The sequence below is a fragment of the Nymphalis io genome, chromosome 29 (genome assembly GCF_905147045.1).
Source record: "Nymphalis io chromosome 29, ilAglIoxx1.1, whole genome shotgun sequence".
Taxonomy (NCBI): Eukaryota; Metazoa; Arthropoda; class Insecta; order Lepidoptera; family Nymphalidae; genus Nymphalis; species Nymphalis io.
In genome coordinates, this window is record NC_065916.1 from 5,650,185 (window position 1) to 5,672,478 (window position 22,294).

At 37.9% G+C, this 22,294-nt stretch overlaps 2 protein-coding genes across 18 annotated transcripts in view; one reads left to right on the forward strand and one right to left on the reverse strand.

The window, feature by feature from the left end:
- Positions 1-22,294, forward strand: part of LOC126779589 (hybrid signal transduction histidine kinase M-like) — a 132,909-nt gene that overhangs the window by 100,730 nt on the left and 9,885 nt on the right. For 2 of the 4 annotated variants that reach the window (XM_050503725.1, XM_050503713.1), the window contains one exon: positions 4,967-5,382. The exons of 1 other annotated variant lie outside the window; for it this stretch is intronic. In XM_050503725.1, the coding sequence (XP_050359682.1) occupies positions 4,967-5,010 (44 nt within the window). In that variant the 3' untranslated portion in view covers positions 5,011-5,382. Of the gene's footprint in view, positions 1-4,966; positions 5,383-22,294 lie in introns of those variants that run through there. One more of the 4 variants, XR_007670372.1, reaches the window with a different exon arrangement.
- Positions 1-22,294, reverse strand: part of LOC126779440 (uncharacterized protein PF3D7_1120600-like) — a 124,355-nt gene that overhangs the window by 61,088 nt on the left and 40,973 nt on the right. For 3 of the 14 annotated variants that reach the window (XM_050503375.1, XM_050503378.1, XM_050503377.1), the window contains exon 13: positions 13,042-13,197. The exons of 8 other annotated variants lie outside the window; for them this stretch is intronic. In XM_050503375.1, coding sequence (XP_050359332.1) covers positions 13,042-13,197 — 156 coding nt within the window. Of the gene's footprint in view, positions 1-11,978; positions 12,145-13,041; positions 13,198-22,294 lie in introns of those variants that run through there. 3 more of the 14 variants (XM_050503373.1, XM_050503369.1, XR_007670353.1) reach the window with 3 other exon arrangements.

A 22,294-nucleotide genomic window follows, 5' to 3' on the forward strand; every position in this document is an offset into this window, starting at 1 on the left:
AAATGTTATCAATATATATATAATATGTGCATCAGAAAATATGATCAAACTTTTTAATTTCTTAATCATTATCATTAAAATAAATTGTTTTTTGATGTGAAATAGTAGGTATTATTACACTAGTACTGATGTTCCTCATTTTCAAGCAAAAAAAATGTAAATGTTGTAAGGCCCGATGCTTTTCGAATTTATCAGGCTACAGCTACAATTCTAAAACTAAAAACATAGTCGGATACAAACTTGGAAAAGAGAATAAAAGTATAAAAAAATGACCTACTGGCATTATACGCCATAAACTTAACGTTTCGTTTCTAAGTCGGAAAGCAAAATGTATGTCACAATAGGTACATATTTAGGCAATTTTGAAGTGTGAAATTTTCTTTTAAGACGTTCATTTTGTCACTGTGTATGTCCCTTCAAAATTATGAAGTTAAATCTATGAAATCTACGAGTTCTTACGATTTAATTCTGTGCGGCCCCTTCATTATGTATTCAGTAAATATATTACTTTTCGAAAAAACTACCCACATCAAGTAAAATATTATATTTACCGAGTAAAATTAAAAAATAACAAATTTAAAAGCGAAAGAGTCACAAAACTGAATAAAACACACTTATTTTGTGTAAATCCTTGAAGCTACGGCTATTTTCTTTTATTTATCAAGTGATAATACGGATTACTAGTTTAGTTAAATTTAAAAAAGGCTTATTAGTTTCAATTTTTTTTTTTTATTTTGCTTTTAAATATAGTCGAACAACGGAAACAATTACGCTATCTTTTTTTTGGTTTTTTTAGAGAAAATACCTCGGATTCCGCGTTCCTTCTTATTTTTCTCTATAATAAACTATATTCCCAAGTACATTATGGTAAAGTTTGTAATAAAAAACAACATTACAAATAAAATATTTTTTTTACAGAAGGGTACAGTTATATTTTGAAATTGCTCTAGAGATGAAACAGCGCTGGCTTCCATTATCAAGAAGCGCTCGTTTTTTGATATGTACCGTGTACATCGGTACCTACCTCAATTATCGCTCTTGACAATAATACGAACTGCACATTTTTAGATTTAATAGATAACGCTTGCATGTGTGCCTTGTTTACTTGGATGGGAAGGGCGGATTCCGAGGTGTACGGTGCGCGGGGGAAGGCGCATGCGCATCACTCGCAGCCACAGTCGACAACTCAGTGTTCGTTGTAGAATGGTATGCGACTGAACATTAGCGTTATCGTTACGTAATAATGAGTTATGTTTTTTACTACAGCGTCTACACGAACAAACCTATAGTTGCTTACCGAGTATCCCGATTGTAAACAATTCTCACATAAGTTATTCTCGCGTACAAGTTTAAGCTTTAATTCTAGATTACTATCGATAAACTTTTTGCAAGTGTACAGTGGACGATTTGATTAACTTAGCGGGTCGCAGTTGTCGTCGTTTTACTCGGCCCGCTGGAAACATTGCAGCGTAACATGCTGCGAGAGTTGTGTTGTTTTTGATTGTAAGTGTTTTGTGCGTCTTTACTATGTAAACGCTGCAATGCCTCCAGCGTTAAAGCGAAATTAATTAAATCATATACAGTCAATCGCTTAGAATTGTTATCAATCGGGTTCGGGGACAATGTGCATTTATGAGTCTCCCATTCGCTTTCAGTTACTTTATCTAGCTTCGACACCATAATAAAAATAATCAAAGTATCCTAAGTGTCTGTTGGCTCACCTGGGATCCTAAGAGCACGTTATTTTTTTTTTAATTGTGTCGATTAACGTTCTGATCAAAGATGGTAACGCTTAAGTTAATGCGGTAAACAAAGCTTTGACATGATTGTGAATTAATAGTGCAATTATTATAACGGTTACGCAACAAGTCCCATGCAACTTGATAATTGTCAGTTAAAAATTCTATGGAATGTATGACTGCGTTACCTTTTAGGGAGATAATGGAACTTTTGAATGTTAGAAATATCTTTAGAATTATGAACGAGCGAGATACACGAGTCTCTGAACTCCAGCCAGTGCTCATACAATCTATCAAACGTAGGCATGGAGACGGTAGGTAGTTTAGCAGAGTGATTATTATTATGACTATGACATAACAAGGAGCGGTCATTAACCTCATCAGTATTAAGCATAAATTCAGCACCCGATATTAAACTATAATAATTATATTCAAAAAGTTCTCGCTGATTTAATTGTTCATCTCACTATCAGAAATCCTTTCTTCTATTTCAATTAGAATGTCGTGAAATACAGAAAAAAAAAACTAAATCCTTGATTCTTAATTTTAAATCGATGCGTTTTTGATTAGTAAAATATTGATCATCCTATAACGCCTCTAAATAATTATTGAATTTGGTAAGCCTACCCTCAATAATGCCACGTTTCCTAACTAAATCACGAACTAACTCACTACTTTCTACACTTAGCAATATAGGAGATTTGCCGCGGGATTTAGCGGATGGATACAATACGCATTTTGGTGGTCAGTGAAAAGAGAAGTACTCACGGTTTGATGATCATCAGTCAATCCCGCCGTTCTGAGGCTAGCAACGTCACCAGACTTCTAATTGACTGGAAATCGCGATATTCCGGGAATACGATGCAGCTATTCACTGAAATTGAGAGCACAGACACAATAGTAGCACCAATAGAGCCTAGGAGGTGATGGAAAAGAGTAAGGAATGGACCCACCGATTGCATGTAACTTTTACTGGTGGTAGGGCTTTGTGCTAGCTCGTCTGGGTAGTTACCACCCACTCATCAGATATTTTACCGCAAAACAGCAATACTTGATATTGTTGTGTTCCGGTTTGAAGGGTGAGTGAGCCAGTGTAATTACAGGCACAAGGTACATAAAATCTTAGTTCCCAAGGTTGGTCGCGCATTGGCTATAAGCAATGGTTGACATTTCTTACAATGCCAATGTCTAAGGGCGTTTGGTGACCACTTACCATCAGGTGGCCCATATGCTCGTCCACCTTCCTATTCTATAAAAAAAAAAAAAAAATCGATGAAGCTCCAACAAAACTTCAGTTCCTGTGTGCGCTTAGCCTCCGTTTGTCTGTTAGGCAGCTTGTTTCTTCGAAACTCGTCCAGATATGTGCCACTTTTGCGTTTTCTTCTCGAACCGCCACGTGCACTTCTCGTCGACTTTGTTCAATTATGTGGCGAAAAGAACAAAATGTGGCTCGAAGGTCCAAAATGTAGCGGTAGCGGTGACGGGTTGAATAACCCAAGATGATGATGATGAGTTTCGAAGGTGTCGAAAATAAAACATGCGTTAGGTTCTCAATTCGAATTGCATGTAATGTCTTAAGCGAATGTACAGACATCGAGGAGAAGGGGTACGGGTAGAATATTTAAATTTAACCAATCGTGGCCCATGAAAGGTATGACGTTGTTTGGTGTGAGGTATGTAGTTGTGTATCTCGTACCCGAGATGTCGCTACCCGTTCTAAACAAGTTTATTTGTGAGGATAGGTGTTCGGACTGGGAAGATTGTCTGAGTGGAAAATCTATTATTTCTCCCTCTGTCTGTATTTTATCTGACACTTGATTTCTTATCTCATCTAAAACGTCCTGTGATAGTAATTTGCGCCTGAGAATAGCACGTCGTTGATCTCCTGCACGTTGTCGCGATACTAGCATATTGGGGAATTTCTGATTAAACTGCTCGTGCAATAGTTGTAAATAATTATTCATTTGTGTTGTTTCGCATTTAGTAATTAGTAAATATGTGTGCCATATAAAGCGGTTCATATCCTGAGACCATTTATTTCGCACACGAGAAGTACCAGCACTGGACGCAGCATTGATGGCACATGCCTCCTGCGCAACAGCTGTTGGCATTGAAATATGGGATGAACACCGTGATGGTGGTGAAGAGCTGGGTGACTGGAAAAAAGTTGCAGTTGAAAGTGATGGAAAGTTTAAAGAAAGTGAATGATTTGAAAGTGAAGTAGATGAAGGTGAAGGTGATTGGTCGGCTGTAACATATTATTCGTGGGGAACCCGCCTGTTCAGTCCCCCATCGCCAACGGATCACATGCTGTGAGATTCAGCGTCGGCTCCAGATGCGTCCTAGCGATCCCCGGGCAGCGACCGTAAACTATATCTTTTATTACTGCGTTCCATGTTAATCTCCAATGACAAGATTGGGTCGTTAGTTTGGGTAGGTGTTTGCCAAGATTTATATGGCTATGTGAAAATGCGTATTGGTCAAGATGATAGGACCACAAGAACCAGTACCAGCTACCCGTAAGCCCTTCCACCACGGCAAGGTGATTCCCGGGGGGGTTATTATTATTATTCTTACCACTGGGCCATCTCGGCATTACTATCATTTATTCACCAGCGAACAAAAATTATTTATCTTCGATTTGTAATTCTGATGTTTGCTATTTCAGAACCGTCTATTCGCGCCCGTGTCCTACAGAAACTTAAACGTGTCCCCCGTGAAGGTGGCACACAAACAGGAACTGGCCAAGTCCGTGCTATCAGCGGTGAACACACCGAGCGTTGCTGTTGAGGTAATTTTAAAATCGATTTAAAATACACTCTAAACCAAGAACTTTTTTTTATAGAATAGGAAGGCGTACACGAGCATATGGGCCACATGATGGTAAGTGGTCACCACCGCCCATAGACATTGGCATTGTAAGAAATGTCATCCATCGTTTACATAACCAATGCGCCACCAACCTTGATAACTAAGATGTTAAGTCCCTTGTGCCTGTAATTACACTGGCTCATTCACCCTTTAATCCGGAACACAACAATACTAAGTACTGCTGTTTTGCGGTAGAATATCTGATGAGTGGGTGGATGGTGGTACCTACCCAGACGAGCTTGCACAAAGCCCTACCACCAGTAAACAATACATAGTCATCACGCTCGAACTCTCAGTTTCCGTGTACAGAGAGCTATGATGTTAAATTTGTAATCTAATAGTAATTATTATTTCAGGATTACTAAAGAAACCCCTATCAAAACCGAAGCCAGTTACATGAAGAAAATCTGATATGTATGAGAAAATAAACGTAAAATATGTTTTGTTCTTGTCTCTCCTGTAAATAATCCGAGTAATAGAGAGTGACAATCATTTCCCGAAGTAAGTTATGAAAGAAAATTGTTATGTTTGATTAAAATGTTTGATATGATTGTTTTGTTCTTTTCTCTCCATTAAATGTATTATGTGTGTGAAAGAGAGAGAATTTATTGTGTGTATGAGTACTAAGTACTGTATAAATAATGTTAAATGTTGCAGGATGACTTAATAATGTTTGTTTTACGGCCTGACTACTGACTTCTCTCTTTCTGTCATTATGAATTGACATTTGAAAAAAAAGACCGCATTGTTTAAATAATCGCCCGCTAATATAAGTAAGGCCGTTTATTTTTAATTTTAATGAATTTTTAAATAAATTGTATGTATTGATTAGTTGTTTTATTATCACAAAAGTATTAGTGACATTTTTTTTTATTAACGCTTGGAAGATTCTCATAAAATTCATAATAGATTCGTAACTATAAAAAAATATTTTTATTAAAGTATAGCAAAAATTTTGTATAATAAGCCGAGATGGCCCAGTGGTAAGAACATGTGAATCTTAACCGATGATCGTGGGTTCAAACCCGGGCAAGCACCACTGAATTTTCATGTGCTTAATTTGTGATTATAATTTGTGGGACCTACATTACCTACCACACGCAGCGTCCATACAAAACATCAAGCATATGACCGTCGCGAGCCGAAGGCGCGCGGTTACTAAAACGTAGGAGCACATACGCCGAGTTTTGTATGGACACAGATAGGCGCGTATTTATATGGTGCCCCCCGCGGCGACGGTGCGCCCCTCACCTCTCGTACAATTCGTAAGAAATAATTATTGTTCTTACATACTCACTCGCTATTGGTAGAAAATCCAATGTTTTGATTTGTACATAATTTTCTTAAAGAATTTTATTCTTGTTATAGCCCTTCCGATTGGTTATTAATAATTGTCATTTTTGTATATATATCTGTGTAAATTTCAAATAAAATCATTCCACCTGAAGCATCAACAAGTTTATTACGATACTCAAGAAACCTCCGAAATAGTTAGGGAAGCAATAGCCCTCACAGTGGTGACCTACCGACGTTGAGAAAATGGATCAAGATACTGCTGCTCAAGACCCCAAACCTCTGGCCGAGGTAGACCTGGCAGCCATCTCCGTACAGTCACGGATACTACCATTCTGGAGGGACCTTCCACGAGCCTGGTTCATACAATTTGAAGCTGTCGTCGACCCCTTGAAGACGTCCGATGATCAGAAGTTCCGTTACGTCCTGCAACAGCTGCAAGCCACGGACCTGCAACACGTCACCGACATTCTATACGACACGCCGGCTACTGATAAATACATCATATTGAAGAACCGACTACTCGCCGTATATGAAAAATCAGACGTAAAGAACTTCCAGAAGCTCGTCAGCGGTCTACAGCTGGGTGACCAGAAACCCTCTCAATTACTTCGCAAGATGCGAGAACTAAGCGCCGGTATGATTACGAACGAAGGGCTCCGTATCGAGTGGCTTAACCATTTACCTACTCAGATACGCGTTGTTCTATCCGTAAATACCGAGTCATCACTCGACACACTCGCCGCCATGGCCGACAAGATGGCGGAATACTCCGAGCCCGCGATGATCGCCGCTGTATCGACCGCAACAACAACTACGAACGACGCCGTATCAACACAAATAGCAATGTTATCGAAGCAGCTAGAAAAATTGTCGCTAGAAATCAACGAAATACGCGGCCGCTCCACACATCGTCAATACCGTCGCTATCGCTCCCAGTCAAGGCCACGATCCAATTCAAACTCAACAAGAAACAAATCATCTGTGAAGCCCGGCGATGCCACGTGGGAATGTAAATACCATTACCGATTCGGCGATAAAGCGAAGCGTTGCGAATCGCCATGTTGCCGAAGAAACAAAGCTTTAAACTAGCTCCGACATCGACTACGGCGGACCTCGATGTCCCTACTGCCAGCAACCGCCTATGTATCTACGATCGCAACACTCGAGAACGTTTCCTCGTGGATACCGGCGCCGATATATCCGTATTATCAGCATCAAATTATAGAAGCAATACAAAAATCGAAAACGCCTGCAGATTATTTGCCGCAAACAACACACCTATCAAGACGTATGGCGAAAAAACGTTAAGATTGGATTTTGGTTTACGACGAAACTTTCTATGGACATTCATCATCGCTGACGTCAAAACATCGATCTTGGGAGCTGACTTTCTACGACACTTCAAACTATTAGTAGACCTGCATAAGAAGAAACTAATAGATAAAGTCACCGAACTTTCCGTCGATGCTATTGAAATTTCTACAGGCGCTGAAACAGAAACAGAAAAGGTACACGTAATCGGCACAAACCAAGCCTATTACCACGTACTGAAGCAATATCCAGATGTACTTCGACCCATGTCACTCAAACAACCTTCAAAGCATAACGTCGTCCACCATATCGAGACAACTGGCCCGCCACTCTACGCCCGTCCGCGTCCGCTTCCACCGGATAAGTATAAAGCTGCAAAGACTGAGTTCGAGAATATGCTGGAAATGGGCATCTGCAAACCGTCAAACAGTCCCTGGGCGAGCCCGCTACACGTTGTGAAGAAGAAGGACGGCGGCTTACGAGTTTGCGGTGACTACAGACGTCTAAATGCGATCACACTACCCGACCGCTATCCGATACCTCGCATACAAGACTTCACATATCAACTTCATAACAAGACAATATTCTCGAAGATCGACTTAAAAATGGCTTACTACTGGATACCAATTGCTGAGGAAGACGCACAGAAAACCGCGATTATAACTCCATTCGGTTTGTTTGAATTCAACTGCATGACCTTTGGACTACGTAACGCGAGCCAGACATTCCAGCGATTTATGCACGAAGTACTCCGAGGCGTCGAAAACTGCTTCTGTTTCGTCGATGACATCTTATTATATTCCGAAAACGAAGAAAAACACATTGAATTATTACATCAAGTATTACAGCGATTAGAAAAATTTGGCGTCACACTGAAAATAGAAAAATGCGAATTCGGAAAAAGTAAAATTAATTTTCTCGGTTACGAAGTCTCAGCGGACGGAATCAAACCGACTGAAGATCGCATCGAAGCCATTTCAAAATATCCGAAACCGAAAACCATCGTCGAGTTACGTCGCTTCCTAGGCATGTTGAATTTCTATCGAGACTGCCTACTACATCAAGCCGAACTTCAACACGAACTCAACAAATATTTGCACAACCGTAAGAAAAACGACAAAACACCGATCGAGTGGACACCGGAAGCCGACGTAGCCTTTGAAAATTGCCGTCAAAGCATTTTAAAAGCTACAACTTTGACTCATCCGCTACCCGGTACACAACTCAGCATCATGACTGACGCTTCAGATCACAGTCTCGGCGCCATACTACAACAGAAAGTAAACAACGAATGGAAACCGCTCGCATACTTCTCAAAAGCAATGAGTGCTACACAACGCCGCTACAGTGTATACGATCGCGAATTACTAGCGATCTATACAGCTGTAAAACACTTCCGACGACTCATCGAGGGATGCGAAGTGACTGTGTACACCGATCACAAGCCACTTGCCTACGCACTACATCGCCAAGCAAATAGTACCGACACTCCGAGAAGAGAACGACAACGACATTTCATTAGTCAATTCTGCTCAAATATCAAATACATACAAGGGGAAGAAAACACAGTCGCCGACGCTCTCTCACGCATAGAAGACATTCAATGCCCGATGATCATCAATTTCAATAAATTAGCCATCGATCAACATAACGACGAAGAACTAAAATCATTACGAAGACAACCTAACTTGAAATTCGCCGACGTCGCGATGCCTGGGATACAGCAGCCAATTACATGCGAGCTGTCTACCGCGACGCCGCGACCGTACCTACCGAGCATTTATCGCTACGCAGCATTCAAAGCGCAACACGATCTATGCCACCCGAGCGTGCGGACATCAAGAAAACAAATAAGTTCGAAATACTTTTGGCCGAACATGAACACAGACATCGGTACATGGACTAAGGCGTGTATTAATTGTCAACGAGCAAAAATACATCGACACGTCGTCACACCCTTAGGCGAGTTCCCGCCGTCACAGCGCTTCGAACATATACACATCGACATAGTCGGACCGCTAAGACCGTCGAAGGATTGTCGATATCTAGTGACTATGATCGATCGCTGTACGAAGTGGCCCGAAGCAGTACCGATACAAGATATAACAGCTGAAAACGTAGCAAAAGCCTTATACGAACAATGGATCGCACGTTTCGGTTGCCCGCTGCGTATATCAACGGATCAAGGACGTCAGTTCGAATCCGAGCTATTCAATTCTCTCATGAAAAGATTCGGAATTACAAGAATTCGAACTACTGCATACCACCCGCAATCGAATGGCCAAATTGAGCGATGGCACCGAACCCTGAAAGCTGCACTGATAGCGCGCGAAGCTACAATTCAATGGACGGACGAGTTACCCACCGTGCTACTCGGTTTACGCACGGCGTTACGCAGCGATAACAACTTTAGTCCGGCAATTATGACCTACGGTACTACTCTGCGCATACCTGCGGATTTCTTCGTACCTACACAGTCGAAGATTGACGATGCCGAGTATGTACGCCGCCTCACCGAGACCATGGCAACGCTACAACCAACGCCGCGCTCGCACACGCCGCAAAACAAACCATTTGTTTATAAAGACCTAGCGACGTGTACGCATGTATTCGTGCGCAACGATACAGTTCGAGCTCCACTAACTCCGCCGTACGATGGGCCTTACGAAGTTTTGAAACGCTACGACAAGTACTTCCAGATACAACTGCCAACACGCACGACAGTTGTCACATTGGACCGACTCAAGCCAGCATATACATACAACGAGTCGCCATCGTCTGAGGACCCACCGGTCAGCAGCAGATGCCAGGACAACTCTCCGACCTACACGACGAGATCTGGAAGAAAAGTCAAGCCATCCGTACGATTTTCTTGAGGGGGAGTGATGTGGGACCTACATTACCTACCACACGCAGCGTCCATACAAAACATCAAGCATATGACCGTCGCGAGCCGAAGGCGCGCGGTTACTAAAACGTAGGAGCACATACGCCGAGTTTTGTATGGACACAGATAGGCGCGTATTTATATGGTGCCCCCCGCGGCGACGGTGCGCCCCTCACCTCTCGTACAATTCGTAAGAAATAATTATTGTTCTTACATACTCACTCGCTATTGGTAGAAAATCCAATGTTTTGATTTGTACATAATTTTCTTAAAGAATTTTATTCTTGTTATAGCCCTTCCGATTGGTTATTAATAATTGTCATTTTTGTATATATATCTGTGTAAATTTCAAATAAAATCATTCCACCTGAAGCATCAACAAGTTTATTACGATACTCAAGAAACCTCCGAAATAGTTAGGGAAGCAATAGCCCTCACAAATTCATCTCGTGCTTTACGGTGAAGGAAAACATCGTGAGGAAACCTGCATGTGTCTAATTTCACTGAAATTCTGCCACATGTGTATTCCACCAACCCGCATTGGAGCAGCGTGGTGGAATAAGCTCCAAACCTTCTCCTCAAAAAGAGGAGAGGAGGCCTTTAGCCCAGCAGTGGGACATTCACAGGCTGTTACATCATTACATCAAAAATTTTGTGTTATTTGTACATTTATATATGTAATCTGTGCGTCCTTGTAAGTCGAAATTAAGTTCTCAAACGAGCGTTTGTAAAGAGTTTCTGAACGATAATATGGAAAAGATTAATATGATTTGTATTATATGCGATTGTTATGTTCAACGGAATCAAATATTTATAATAGTTTATATTTAAACATTTTACAAATCTTGCTGTTTAATATTACTGAACTAGTAATACTGTAGCAAGTCACAAGCAAAAATCATTACTACCAGACAAGTAACAACGTTATATATATTTTATATATAATTTTTTTAAAGTATTTATTATTCAAATATTTTGACTCGCAAATCATCAACACGAGTTTGCCAAAGCTACCGCTGGTACCGCGCGTCTCAGTACCAAAAGGTTGTATCCCAATCTGATCGCGCGGATTATGTAACTATTAATCGTCCAATGGTTGAATATATATATTATGAATTATCTTTGAAAAACATGTTCAAAGATAATTCATCATATATATATGATGCGATTTTAAACACGATAAGACATGCTTGTATTGTTAATGAGCAAGATGAGTGTCACTTCAATAAAATAAAATAAATTTATTAAAATTATCATTTAATTCCTCAATTACATTTTAATTAATAGCAAATTAATAGAAAAGTATGGGAATCAAATACATGATCAAAAATAAAAAATTAACTTACACTAGGAATTATTATTCATTCCATTGAGTACATTAAAAATAATACTGGAATTAAAACTAAGTACACAAAATTATTCCTAATCACACATTTGGGTAATGTGTCAAAAGTTTCACAAATTATCAATAATCATTTATCAAAATACTTAATATTAAAAAAAATTGTTATGGAATAATGCATAATTCATCGAACTCGGTAAATGGATTAAAAAAAACATAATTATAAAAAAATAAAATGTCAAAATGCAATTCAAAAGGCGCGTAATGCGCTTTTTGTCATTTATAAAATATATTCCGAAATAATGGAATTTTACACAATTACTACTAAACTAAAAACGTCATGACATACGTACTTTTTTACTTTTAATTCTACTACAAATTGCTTATGAAAATAACATAGGTGGTTAGTCAAGTCACACACTTTTAAGACATTTCGTTCATCAGAATTCGCTCTCTTCCATTAACGAGTAAATATTACTAAAAATACGACAAAAAGTTACTACAAAAAAATATTTCAATTGAAATATCGTAACATCTTATTCTATCTTATCTTCTATAGAGAAAAATGAACTTAAACTAGAAAAAAAATGTCAAAATGACGTAAAAAATGGCTCGAATTCGGCTCGTCACTTCTGTCAAGAACTATTAATAATTAAAAAGGTATATTAAAAGGATAGTTCTTGTGAGTCTCTCCCATTCTGAAAAAAAAAACAATATTTTTACATTAAAAAATACTTAATATATTTAATTTAAGCAATATATATGACTATTTCAGTTACATATTATTATATTATATTGTTTACCGAAAGTAGCTTGTAATATACAAGCCCAAGAGATTTGGCTTTTTAGAGATTCTATCCTTGGCATCTCATTGACAACCATTGAGATATAAAAAACGTTATAAAGAAGTTTTTTTTATGTTAATGTTGACAACACATTGAATTATTTCATAGCAAAAACAGTCCTTACTAATAAAGGAGAATGGCCAAAAATGGTTCTAATATCCATCACTAACGAGTGTTGACTTATAGTCCATTAAAGAAAGAGTTACTTTAACTACGAGACAAAAAAAGCTATAAGTAAAAAGTTATGATTATATTTAAAAAAATAGCTTAACTTTTTTAAATTATATTAACGATATTTTTCGCATAAAAAGGCGAAAAACATGAGTTCATTCAGTTATAACTCAGTTTTTACTGACTGCATACTTTTTGTTGCGGTCTGGTTTTAATGACTCACTAGTTAGACAATTTATTATATAAGTCTCTTTATTTGGACCAGGGTCCTTACTTTTTTGGTCATTCTCTTTTAATTTTAAATTAAAGAATAGGAAAACGGACACTGTTCCGATTCGATTGCGACAATTTGTTAGTAGAATCGTAATATTTTTATATTAGTTTTAAATTAGGACCATTAATCCGATTCGAAGGACTATAATCTATGTTCTTTAAATAAACCTAATTAATTCCTTTGCTGATCGTTAAATGAATATTAATGAGCATAGACGGATAAAAACGTTCTAAATACAAAATCATTTTTAATTTTTACGCTTAATAATCTCCATCGATCGGAATAGGTACTTTTGATAAACTCACCCCACAAATGTGAATGTACGCTTGTTCCTGTTGAGGGCGTTAAGCGCCGTAATATTGGACTCATCCAGTTTCAAGTTCAGCGCTTGTAAATTATCCCACAAGTGAGTAGCGCTAGTTGATTTAACGACTACATTGCGGCCCGCTTGTTTTTGATATCTGTAATATATATAATTAACGATATTAATAATTTGTAATTGTAAATTCGTAATAATTCAAGCAGCGTATATTGTATATTTACGATGTCGTGTCGGTAGCACCAGGCGGAGGTTCTCATATAAATAAATGTGAAGGATGGGAAGGGGATTAGGACTCAACGGCCTTTGATCTGAAGATAGGAGGATATAGGAATATCTGGGTTTCTCGCTGGTCTGGTGACATTGGAAGTGAATAATCCTTATATTATTCGCTTGGTGGCAATGGAGGCAGAGCGCATTTGGCGCAATAGCAAGATGAAAGGGAGTCACCACCTTGCGTACTAAAACATTACTCAAATAAAACTTATCCATCACAGACTTACGCTATAAGCAGCTGGCTTGGCTTGATCCCCAATCTCGCAGACATGACCTGAACTAAAGGATCATCTATAACTGGTGGTAAATCACTCTTCAGTTCCAATGGTGTCCCCTTAGAGCCCAACACACCGAAGCAGCTTAGCTTGACATTGCGAGTCGTACAGAATTCGTCCAAGCGTTGTTGTGTCAAGTATGGATGACTTTCGACCTGTGGATTAAATTATTAATGTTTAATTATCCATCTTTCGTGGACTTGCTATCTACACAGGAGATAGAACTAGATTTTAGTTATGAAGTTGCCAGTGTTAACCGACATCTCATCGGATTAATTGTACTCATTGTACTGTTCGTAGATTCCTATATGAATACTGCGCAGGTACTCGGGAAGCATCACCATTCAAGTTTCTCCTGGCAGAGAGGGCTTCCATTACGATCTCTGCCACATATAGGCGTTTCGATGGTGTAATTCCTAATTCCTTTGGACCATTACCTATTATTGTCTTCAGCAAATCTTATTTAGCATTACTGACCTGATTTATAACTGGCTTAATCTTCCCCTTGTCTAAAACTTTCTCAACTTGCACAGAGTTGAAGTTGCTCACTCCCCCCCTTTTCACGAGACCCTGTTGTATCAGGTCCTCGATACCGTACCAGGCTTCGAGGTAATCGTGCTCGGAGTATTGGAGAACATTCGCGATTTTTGGTAAAGGGTTGTCACCCTCCTGTAATCAATTATTTGTTGTTAGGAATATGTCAAAACTATAAAAAGTAATAAAAATTGTCTATGATTTTATCTTGAAATCTTTCAAAAGATAGCATTAACAGTCCGCCTCAAGGCTGCGTGTGCAATACGTGAACAGTATATTGGTGCATAATATCCAGCAGTTGACTTCGATTAATTGATAATAGCAACTTTTTACCTTTTCATACGAAACTCACCTTAAGCGACATAGGATTGTGTATTAAGTAAAGGTCGAAGTACTCCAACCCCATTATTTCCAAGGACTGCTTGCAGGCCTTCAACACCAGGTCACGCCGATGGAACGTACTCCACAGCTTGGCCATTATGTACAACTCGTCACTGAGAAACAAACAATTACATATTATAGTAAGCATATATATGATATAGTAATATATGCTATAGTAAGCATTAGATATGACTGAGAATTTAATTGATTTAAAAATCAATCTAATTATATACATTTTAATTTATCGAGCCACGATGACCCATTAGTTAGAAGACGGGAATCTTAACCGCTGATTCCGAGTTCGACACCCGTACAAGCACCACTGTATTTTCTTGTGATCAATTTGAAAGTAAATTATAGGCAAACATCGTGAGGAAACCTACATGTGGATAAAAACTGGCACGTGTAACCAATGCGGGTGCTTTTGAGATATTTGAACAGCGTGTTGGAGTAAGCTCCAAACCTTTTAAAAAAGGAGAGGAGGCCTTGCCCAGCAGTGGGTTATTTACTTTTATTTACGTTTATGAAATAAACTCATAAAGACTCTATTTAAATACAACTATTTAACACCTACTATAAAAATTTATAAGGATACAAAACTAATGAACCTAACTCAAATATATAGACAGAGCACCTGCATTCATATTAGAAAAATCCTTACAAAAGATATACACTCTCAAATTACTTTTACGAAAAAAGAAATATTCATAAGCGAATTATTAGAAATGCTAATAACATATGTTTAGGCCCATCAAGGACAAACTACGGCAAAAAAAGTATTTTGTTTGAAGGAACACGCACCCACAATAATTTGCCGAAGGATATCAAAGATAGTCTTTAACCGTAATAGCGGTATGATATTTTAACGAATTCGTTCAATCTCATCTGAATTCTAAGCGTAAAATCTCCCAAAAGGGATTCTGCTTTGTTACACGTGAATTAAGCCACGCCTTTAAAGCTAAGGTTTATTTTTCGGGTTTTCCCCGTAGCCTCACAAAGGGAAACTATGTTGTCTGCATTGATGTGACAAAAGTTTGTATAATACAAATGCACAGAATAGTACTTTGAAAATTCTATTAGAATGAAACCACAGACAACTTACCGTCTTACAGTTCCGTCGTTTATTTTAGCCTGTATCGCCTCGCCTACTAGTTTCTCGTTTCCGTAGATGAATGCGGTGTCTATGGCGCGGTAGCCGAGATCGATCGCAGCGCCTATTATATGTTTGATCAGCTTTGGTTCCAGCTGCAGATCATAGAAGATAATATTTTATATATTAATGTCCTCCAGAACGATTTCGGCCACGGCAGCCAATCTCAAGAAAGATTAGCTAAATGCGCAGGAGATATTATAGTGCACAAGTGTGTGCGCAAACAGAGTTGCACTCTCTTTTCCTTAGCTCTCATAACCCGATGGGACGGCAATTCGTCACGAACGTAAGAGTTCAGGCGCAGGAACTTCCAGACTCCGCACTGCTACTGAGAATTTTCTGCCAGAAAAACCCATAGCTTTTTATTGGCCTGACCTGGGAATTGAACCCAGGACCTCCGGGTCTGCGGACTTACATTAAGCCACTAGACCTACAAGTAAGTCAATATATTATATATGTTAATAAAATAAAGAGCATCTTTGTATATACAGACATATAGTATTTATGTTTTTATTTAAAATAGGTAGTTAGACTGGCAAGTGAGTTATCTAATGGTAGGTGGTCACCTCCGCATAGACATGGTACTGGGAGAAATACTAATTATACTTTAGATAGTCAAACCGCCACTAATCTTGTGAACTAAGATGTTATGTCCGTTGTGCCTAAAGTTACACTAGCTCACTCATCCTTTAACCGGTGTAACGATATCTAATAAGTAGATAGTACCTACTCAGAAAGCTAGCTCAGCCCTACCACAAAGTAAATGTATACTTATAATAAATAGAAAGTATTTTACTTACCAAAGCTGTGCCAACTGCAATAACAGGCATAGCGGATCCATCTCGGAGCTCGATCGAGGTCATATTGTCAAATTTTCCATATTTAATCTTAGCATTCGTGAGTTCCGCAATCTTCTCTTGCAGATTCTCATCGCTAAGGGCTTCGACGGTCGTGGTGTTAGGTTTTGGTGCTGTTCGCTGTGTAGATACCTCATCTGTGTATATGGGTACGATTTTTTTCTGAAATCAAACGTTATTTCGGTATATTGAAGATTTGAGGGTAGTAGAGACAGTTATCTTCAGCAAATCTTTTCTAATAAGAGAGAAGGCTTTCCAGTGGATATATTGATATACTTTTTTTTAATCGGAGTGTAGCGGCAGTTGTGAGGGTTTGAATAACCCAAGATGATGGATGAAGGATAATGATGGGTGTAGAAAAATAAATAAATGCGTTAGGCTCTCAATCAAAATTGCATGTAATGTCTTAAGCGAATGTACAGAGATCAAGGAGAGGGGGTACGGGTACAATATTTAAGTTTAACCAATCGCGACTGATAAAAAGTATGACGTTGTGTTTGGTTAAGTTTCTCGACACGAGATGTCGCTACCCGTCCTTAATTGGATAGGAAGTATGAACATGCCCTCGGCCTTGGAAGCAGTGGCTTTCAATGGTCTTTAGTTTTTGCATCAGTGTCGAACACATCTTGGAAAAGAGAACAAATATTGGCGAATGCGCGCCGCACCAGGCCTGATGACGTCTGTCTATCGGCCACCCGGGATATGCCATCTTGTCCTAAAATTGTGCGAAGGACACGTCCTAAATGCTACTTCAACGGTGGGAGGTTATTATCCTCAAAAACCATTAAGGAGTTTGGCTTGACCTCGTCTTTATTCATCGTCCAATTTGTCTGCACCCGCAGCTCGGAGATGTATTTCTTCGCCCACCGGTTTCAGACGTGTTGGCGAAGCTATCCCTCTGGTATCGCTGGGGATGACTCGTAGGAACACAGGCTGGTGCAGTCAGGGGTCAGCCAATTAAAAAATGGACTGGAGTGAGCGGGGACTAATCCTGTGGATCGGGAAAAAGAGGAGACAAAGGGTGGGAATTTAATACGGCTTCTATTTGAGCTAATACTGTGCTGTAATCTTTGAAAGTAAGGTGCGCATTCCCTATTACACTTTGAAGATGGTATTTACTCGACTTTACTCCTGCTTTCCATAGACCACCAAAATACGTATAATGAGAGGGAATAAAATGATATTTAATATTTTCCCTGGTTGCGAATTCTACAATATCAGAACTACATGTATTTAAGAATTTTGAAAATTCATTTATAATTGGTATAAAGTTGCAACCGTTATCACAATAAATTTCGTGCAGGCTTACCGCGGCGTAAAATAAATCTTTTTAATGTTAATAAATATGCTTCGCTGGAGTCAAAGTCAAAGTCAAAAATCTTTATTCAATATAGAAGCGTTACACTTTCTTATTGATTGTCACAAATCTACTACAGGAGAGTTCGCTAGGTAAGTTACCCATCATAGTAGTAAGCGTTTTACCTCTAATGCGTGTACAGGTAACACAACTGTGTACTACCTGGCGAGTTTAGTCCTACCTCCTACATGCCACCATGATTCGCGTAAATGAAAAAGTACTGCCTGTGGAGCAGCGTGGAGTAGCCGAATGTGCTCATGGCGAAATAATAAAGTAGCAAAATAATGTTTACTTATAATTATAATACGATGTTTTTTAACGTAAATAAATTCATCGGAATTAACTAAACGACCACATAGACGCATTATTTTGTTGTCATCTAGAAATAAATTTAATTTAGACAAAAAACTTTTATTTTTAATAATAAATTTATAAGACAACGCCTTATATTCAATCGGATAAGATTCAATTTGACAAAATCGTGCTAATGTTTTATCAGCGTAGTCTAACTCGTCTACACTAAGGCCGCCTTTACGCTTATTTAGTTTATATTATATATATGATACGCTTGCTTCAAACACCACGCGCAACTTGGTGGCGGTTCTGAGCTCGAGCACACGCCATGATGCGGCATAAATAACACGGAATTTCATAAGAATCAGGGTGTCAAAGAAGTTTATATTCTAGTAAAGTTTGTTGTCGTTTCTCTAGTATTGTTTACGTGTATAATTATTTACGATAGGTCCGGAAATAATCCAGCCTAATTTGGTGTTCTGTATAAATGGACCACTAGACAAACGAATCTTTCCGTCTTCTAATAGATCCCAAAACCTATCTGCGCCAATTAAAATGTCGATGGTATGTTTTTATACCAGGGCAGTATTCACGCACGGCCATCTGATCCCAAACTAAGCAGAGCTTGTACTATGGAAATCAGACAACTGATATACTACATATACTACTTTTCTATTCTATTATATTCTTTTTTATTTACTTTTGTAAATACATACTTATATAGATAATTACACCCAGACTCAGGACAAACAGACATGTTCATGCACACAAATGTCTGTCCTGGGTGGGAATCGAACCCACAACCTTCGGCGTGGAAGGCAAGTATCTACCAACCACGTCAACCAGATCGTCGAACCGGATTTACATACGGCAGGCATATCGAAGCATGATCTTAGACAGTACATAACAATGAATGCGCGTAGTAAATGAATTATTAACGCAGGATTTTATATCGATATTACAAGCTTACCTACCTACGCCTCGAACTTCGTTTGTGGACGGTGTTTTAATGGATGGCTTAATAATTTACATAATGACTTGAGAGCAATTTCAAAAAAATTTGTACCGTAGGTTTTCGCCGTGTCTCTCAACTTTGTTTAATTATTTTTTCATGATGAATGACGTCTAGTAGAATATATCGATTTAAGTGAAAAAAGATATTTTTAAAATTATATATAAATTCTCGATTTGTTGTTACTTTACCAAATATAAATTTTATAAAGATTTTAAAATATTTAAGACCATCGAATTTACCTGTCCCCTGCCCAACTCGTGTCAGATTATCTTGATAATTCAAATAATTTCATTTATGCGAATGGTTTAGTAAATATAATTTGAATTCTTAAAAGTCTAATTTAAAAGTAAAAGTTATCAAAAACATTTATTTTTATTTATGTTCTATTTAAAATAAATCTAAAATAAAACCGAAAATATGAGCTAACCGGAACATTCCGTATAGTGATCGCTATTTTTTGTAGAAAAATCTTCTAAATAAGGAACAATTCGACACGAATGGCAGCACATATATCATTTTACATCGAGAAGCTTCTTCGCTTTAATTTTCAAATTAACTTATGGCCAGCGCGGACGCAGTGTTGAAATATTCTGTGTTTCAATTTCGTTCCTTATGTATGTGACCAAGTTTTACTATTATAAATTATAATAATTGTTTTTGTTGACATGTTGCAAAATATCTGTAATATTTGATATCAAAAAGTTAATAAACTTAAGTAGGATAGGTAATTGTTAAACAATTTAAAACTACAAGAGGGTAGCATTATGTGACTTCCGTTTTGTGACTTATTCTACGGTCACATTTAACGGAACAGCAGGTCACAACAGGTCGGAATGCATCAGGTTTAGTTCATATTGCACCCGACCAAACCAAATAAATGTCTACTGTTACAAAATTTTATCAATATATATAATATGTGCATCAGAAAATATGATCAAACTTTTTAATTTCTTAATCATTATCATTAAAATAATTTGTTTTTTGATGTGAAATAGTAGGTATTATTACACTAGTACTGATGTTCCTTATTTTCAAGCAAAAAAAATGTAAATGTTGTAAGGCCCGATGCTTTTCGAATTTATCAGGCTACAGCTACAATTCTAAAACTAAAAACATAGTCGGATACAAACTTGGAAAAGAGAATAAAAGTATAAAAAAATGACCTACTGGCATTATACGCCATAAACTTAACGTTTCGTTTCTAAGTCGGAAAGCAAAATGTATGTTACAATAGGTACACATTTAGGCAATTTTGAAGTCATGTGAATACAACCTTTTCTTTTAAGACGTCCATTTTGTCACTGTGTGTGTCCCTTCAAAATTATGAAGTTAAATCTATGAAATCTACGAGTTCTTACGATTTAATTCCGTGCGGCCCGTTTATTATGTATCCAGTAAATATATTACTTTTCGAAAAAACTACCCACATCAAGTGAAATATTATATTTACCGAGTAAAATTAAAAAATAACAAATTTAAAAGCGAAAGTCACAAAACTGAATAAAACACACTTATTTTGTGTAAATCCTTGAAGCTACGGCTATTTTCTTTTATTTATCAAGTGATAATACGGATTAATAGTTTAGTTAAATTTAAAAAAGGCTTATTAGTTTCAATTTTTTTTTAAATTTTGCTTTTAAATATTGTCGAACAACGGAAACAATTACGCCGTCGTTTTTTTTTTGTTTTTTTTAGAGAAAATACCTCGGATTCCGCGTTCCTTCTTATTTTTCTCTATAATAAACTATATTCCCTAATACATTATGGTAAAGTTTGTAATAAAAAACAACATTACAAATAAAATATTTTTTTTACAGAAGGGTACAGTTATATTTTGAAATTGCTCTAGAGATGAAACAGCGCTGGCTTCCATTATCAAGAAGCGCTCGTTTTTTTATATGTACCGTGTACATCGGTACCTACCTCAATTATCGCTCTTGACAATAATACGAACTGCACATTTTTAGATTTAATAGATAACGCTTGCATGTGTGCCTTGTTTACTTGGATGGGAAGGGCGGATTCCGAGGTGGTCGGTGCGCGGGGGAAGGCGCATGCGCATCACTCGCAGCCGCAGTCGACAACTCAGTGTTCGTTGTAGAATGGTATGCGACTGAACTATTAGCGTTATTATTACGTAATAATGAGTTATGTTTTTTACTACAGCGTCTACACGAACAAACCTATAGTTGCTTACCGAGTATCCCGATTGTAAACAATTCTCACATAAGTTATTCTCGCGTACAAGTTTAAGCTTTAATTCTAGATTACTATCGATAAACTTTTTGCAAGTGTACAGTGGACGATTTGATTAACTTAGCGGGTCGCAGTTGTCGTCGTTTTACTCGGCCCGCTGGAAACATTACAGTGTAACATGCTGCGAGAGTTGTGTTGTTTTTAATTGTAAGTGTTTTGTGCGTCTTTACTATTTAAACGTTGCAATGCCTCCAGCGTGTCCGCTCGGTTACGAAGGAAATTAATTAAATCATATACAGTTAATCGCTTAGAATTGTTATCAATCGGGTTCGGGGACAATGTGCATTTATGAGTCTCCCATTCGCTTTCAGTTACTTTATCTAGCTTCGACACCATAATAAAAATAATCAAAGTATCCTTAGTGTCTGTTGGCTCACCTGGGATCCTAAGAGCGCGTTATTTTTTTTAAAATTGTGTCGATTAAGGTTCTGATCAAAGATGGTAACGCTTAAGTTAATGCGGTAAACAAAGCTTTGACATGATTGTGAATTAAAAGTGTAATTATTATAACGGTAACGCAACAAGTCCCATGCAACTTGATAATTGTCAGTTAAAAATTCTATGGAATGTATGACTGCGTTACCTTTTAGGGAGATAATGGAACTTTTGAATGTTAGAAATATCTTTAGAATTATGAACGAGCGAGATACACGAGTCTCTGAACTCCAGCCAGTGCTCATACAATCTATCAAACGTAGGCATGGAGACGGTAGGTAGTTTAGGAGAGTGATTATTATTATGACTATGACATAACAAGGAGCGGTCATTAACCTCATCAGTATTAAGCATAAATTCAGCACCTGATATTAAACTATAATAATTATATTCAAAAAGTTCTCGCTGA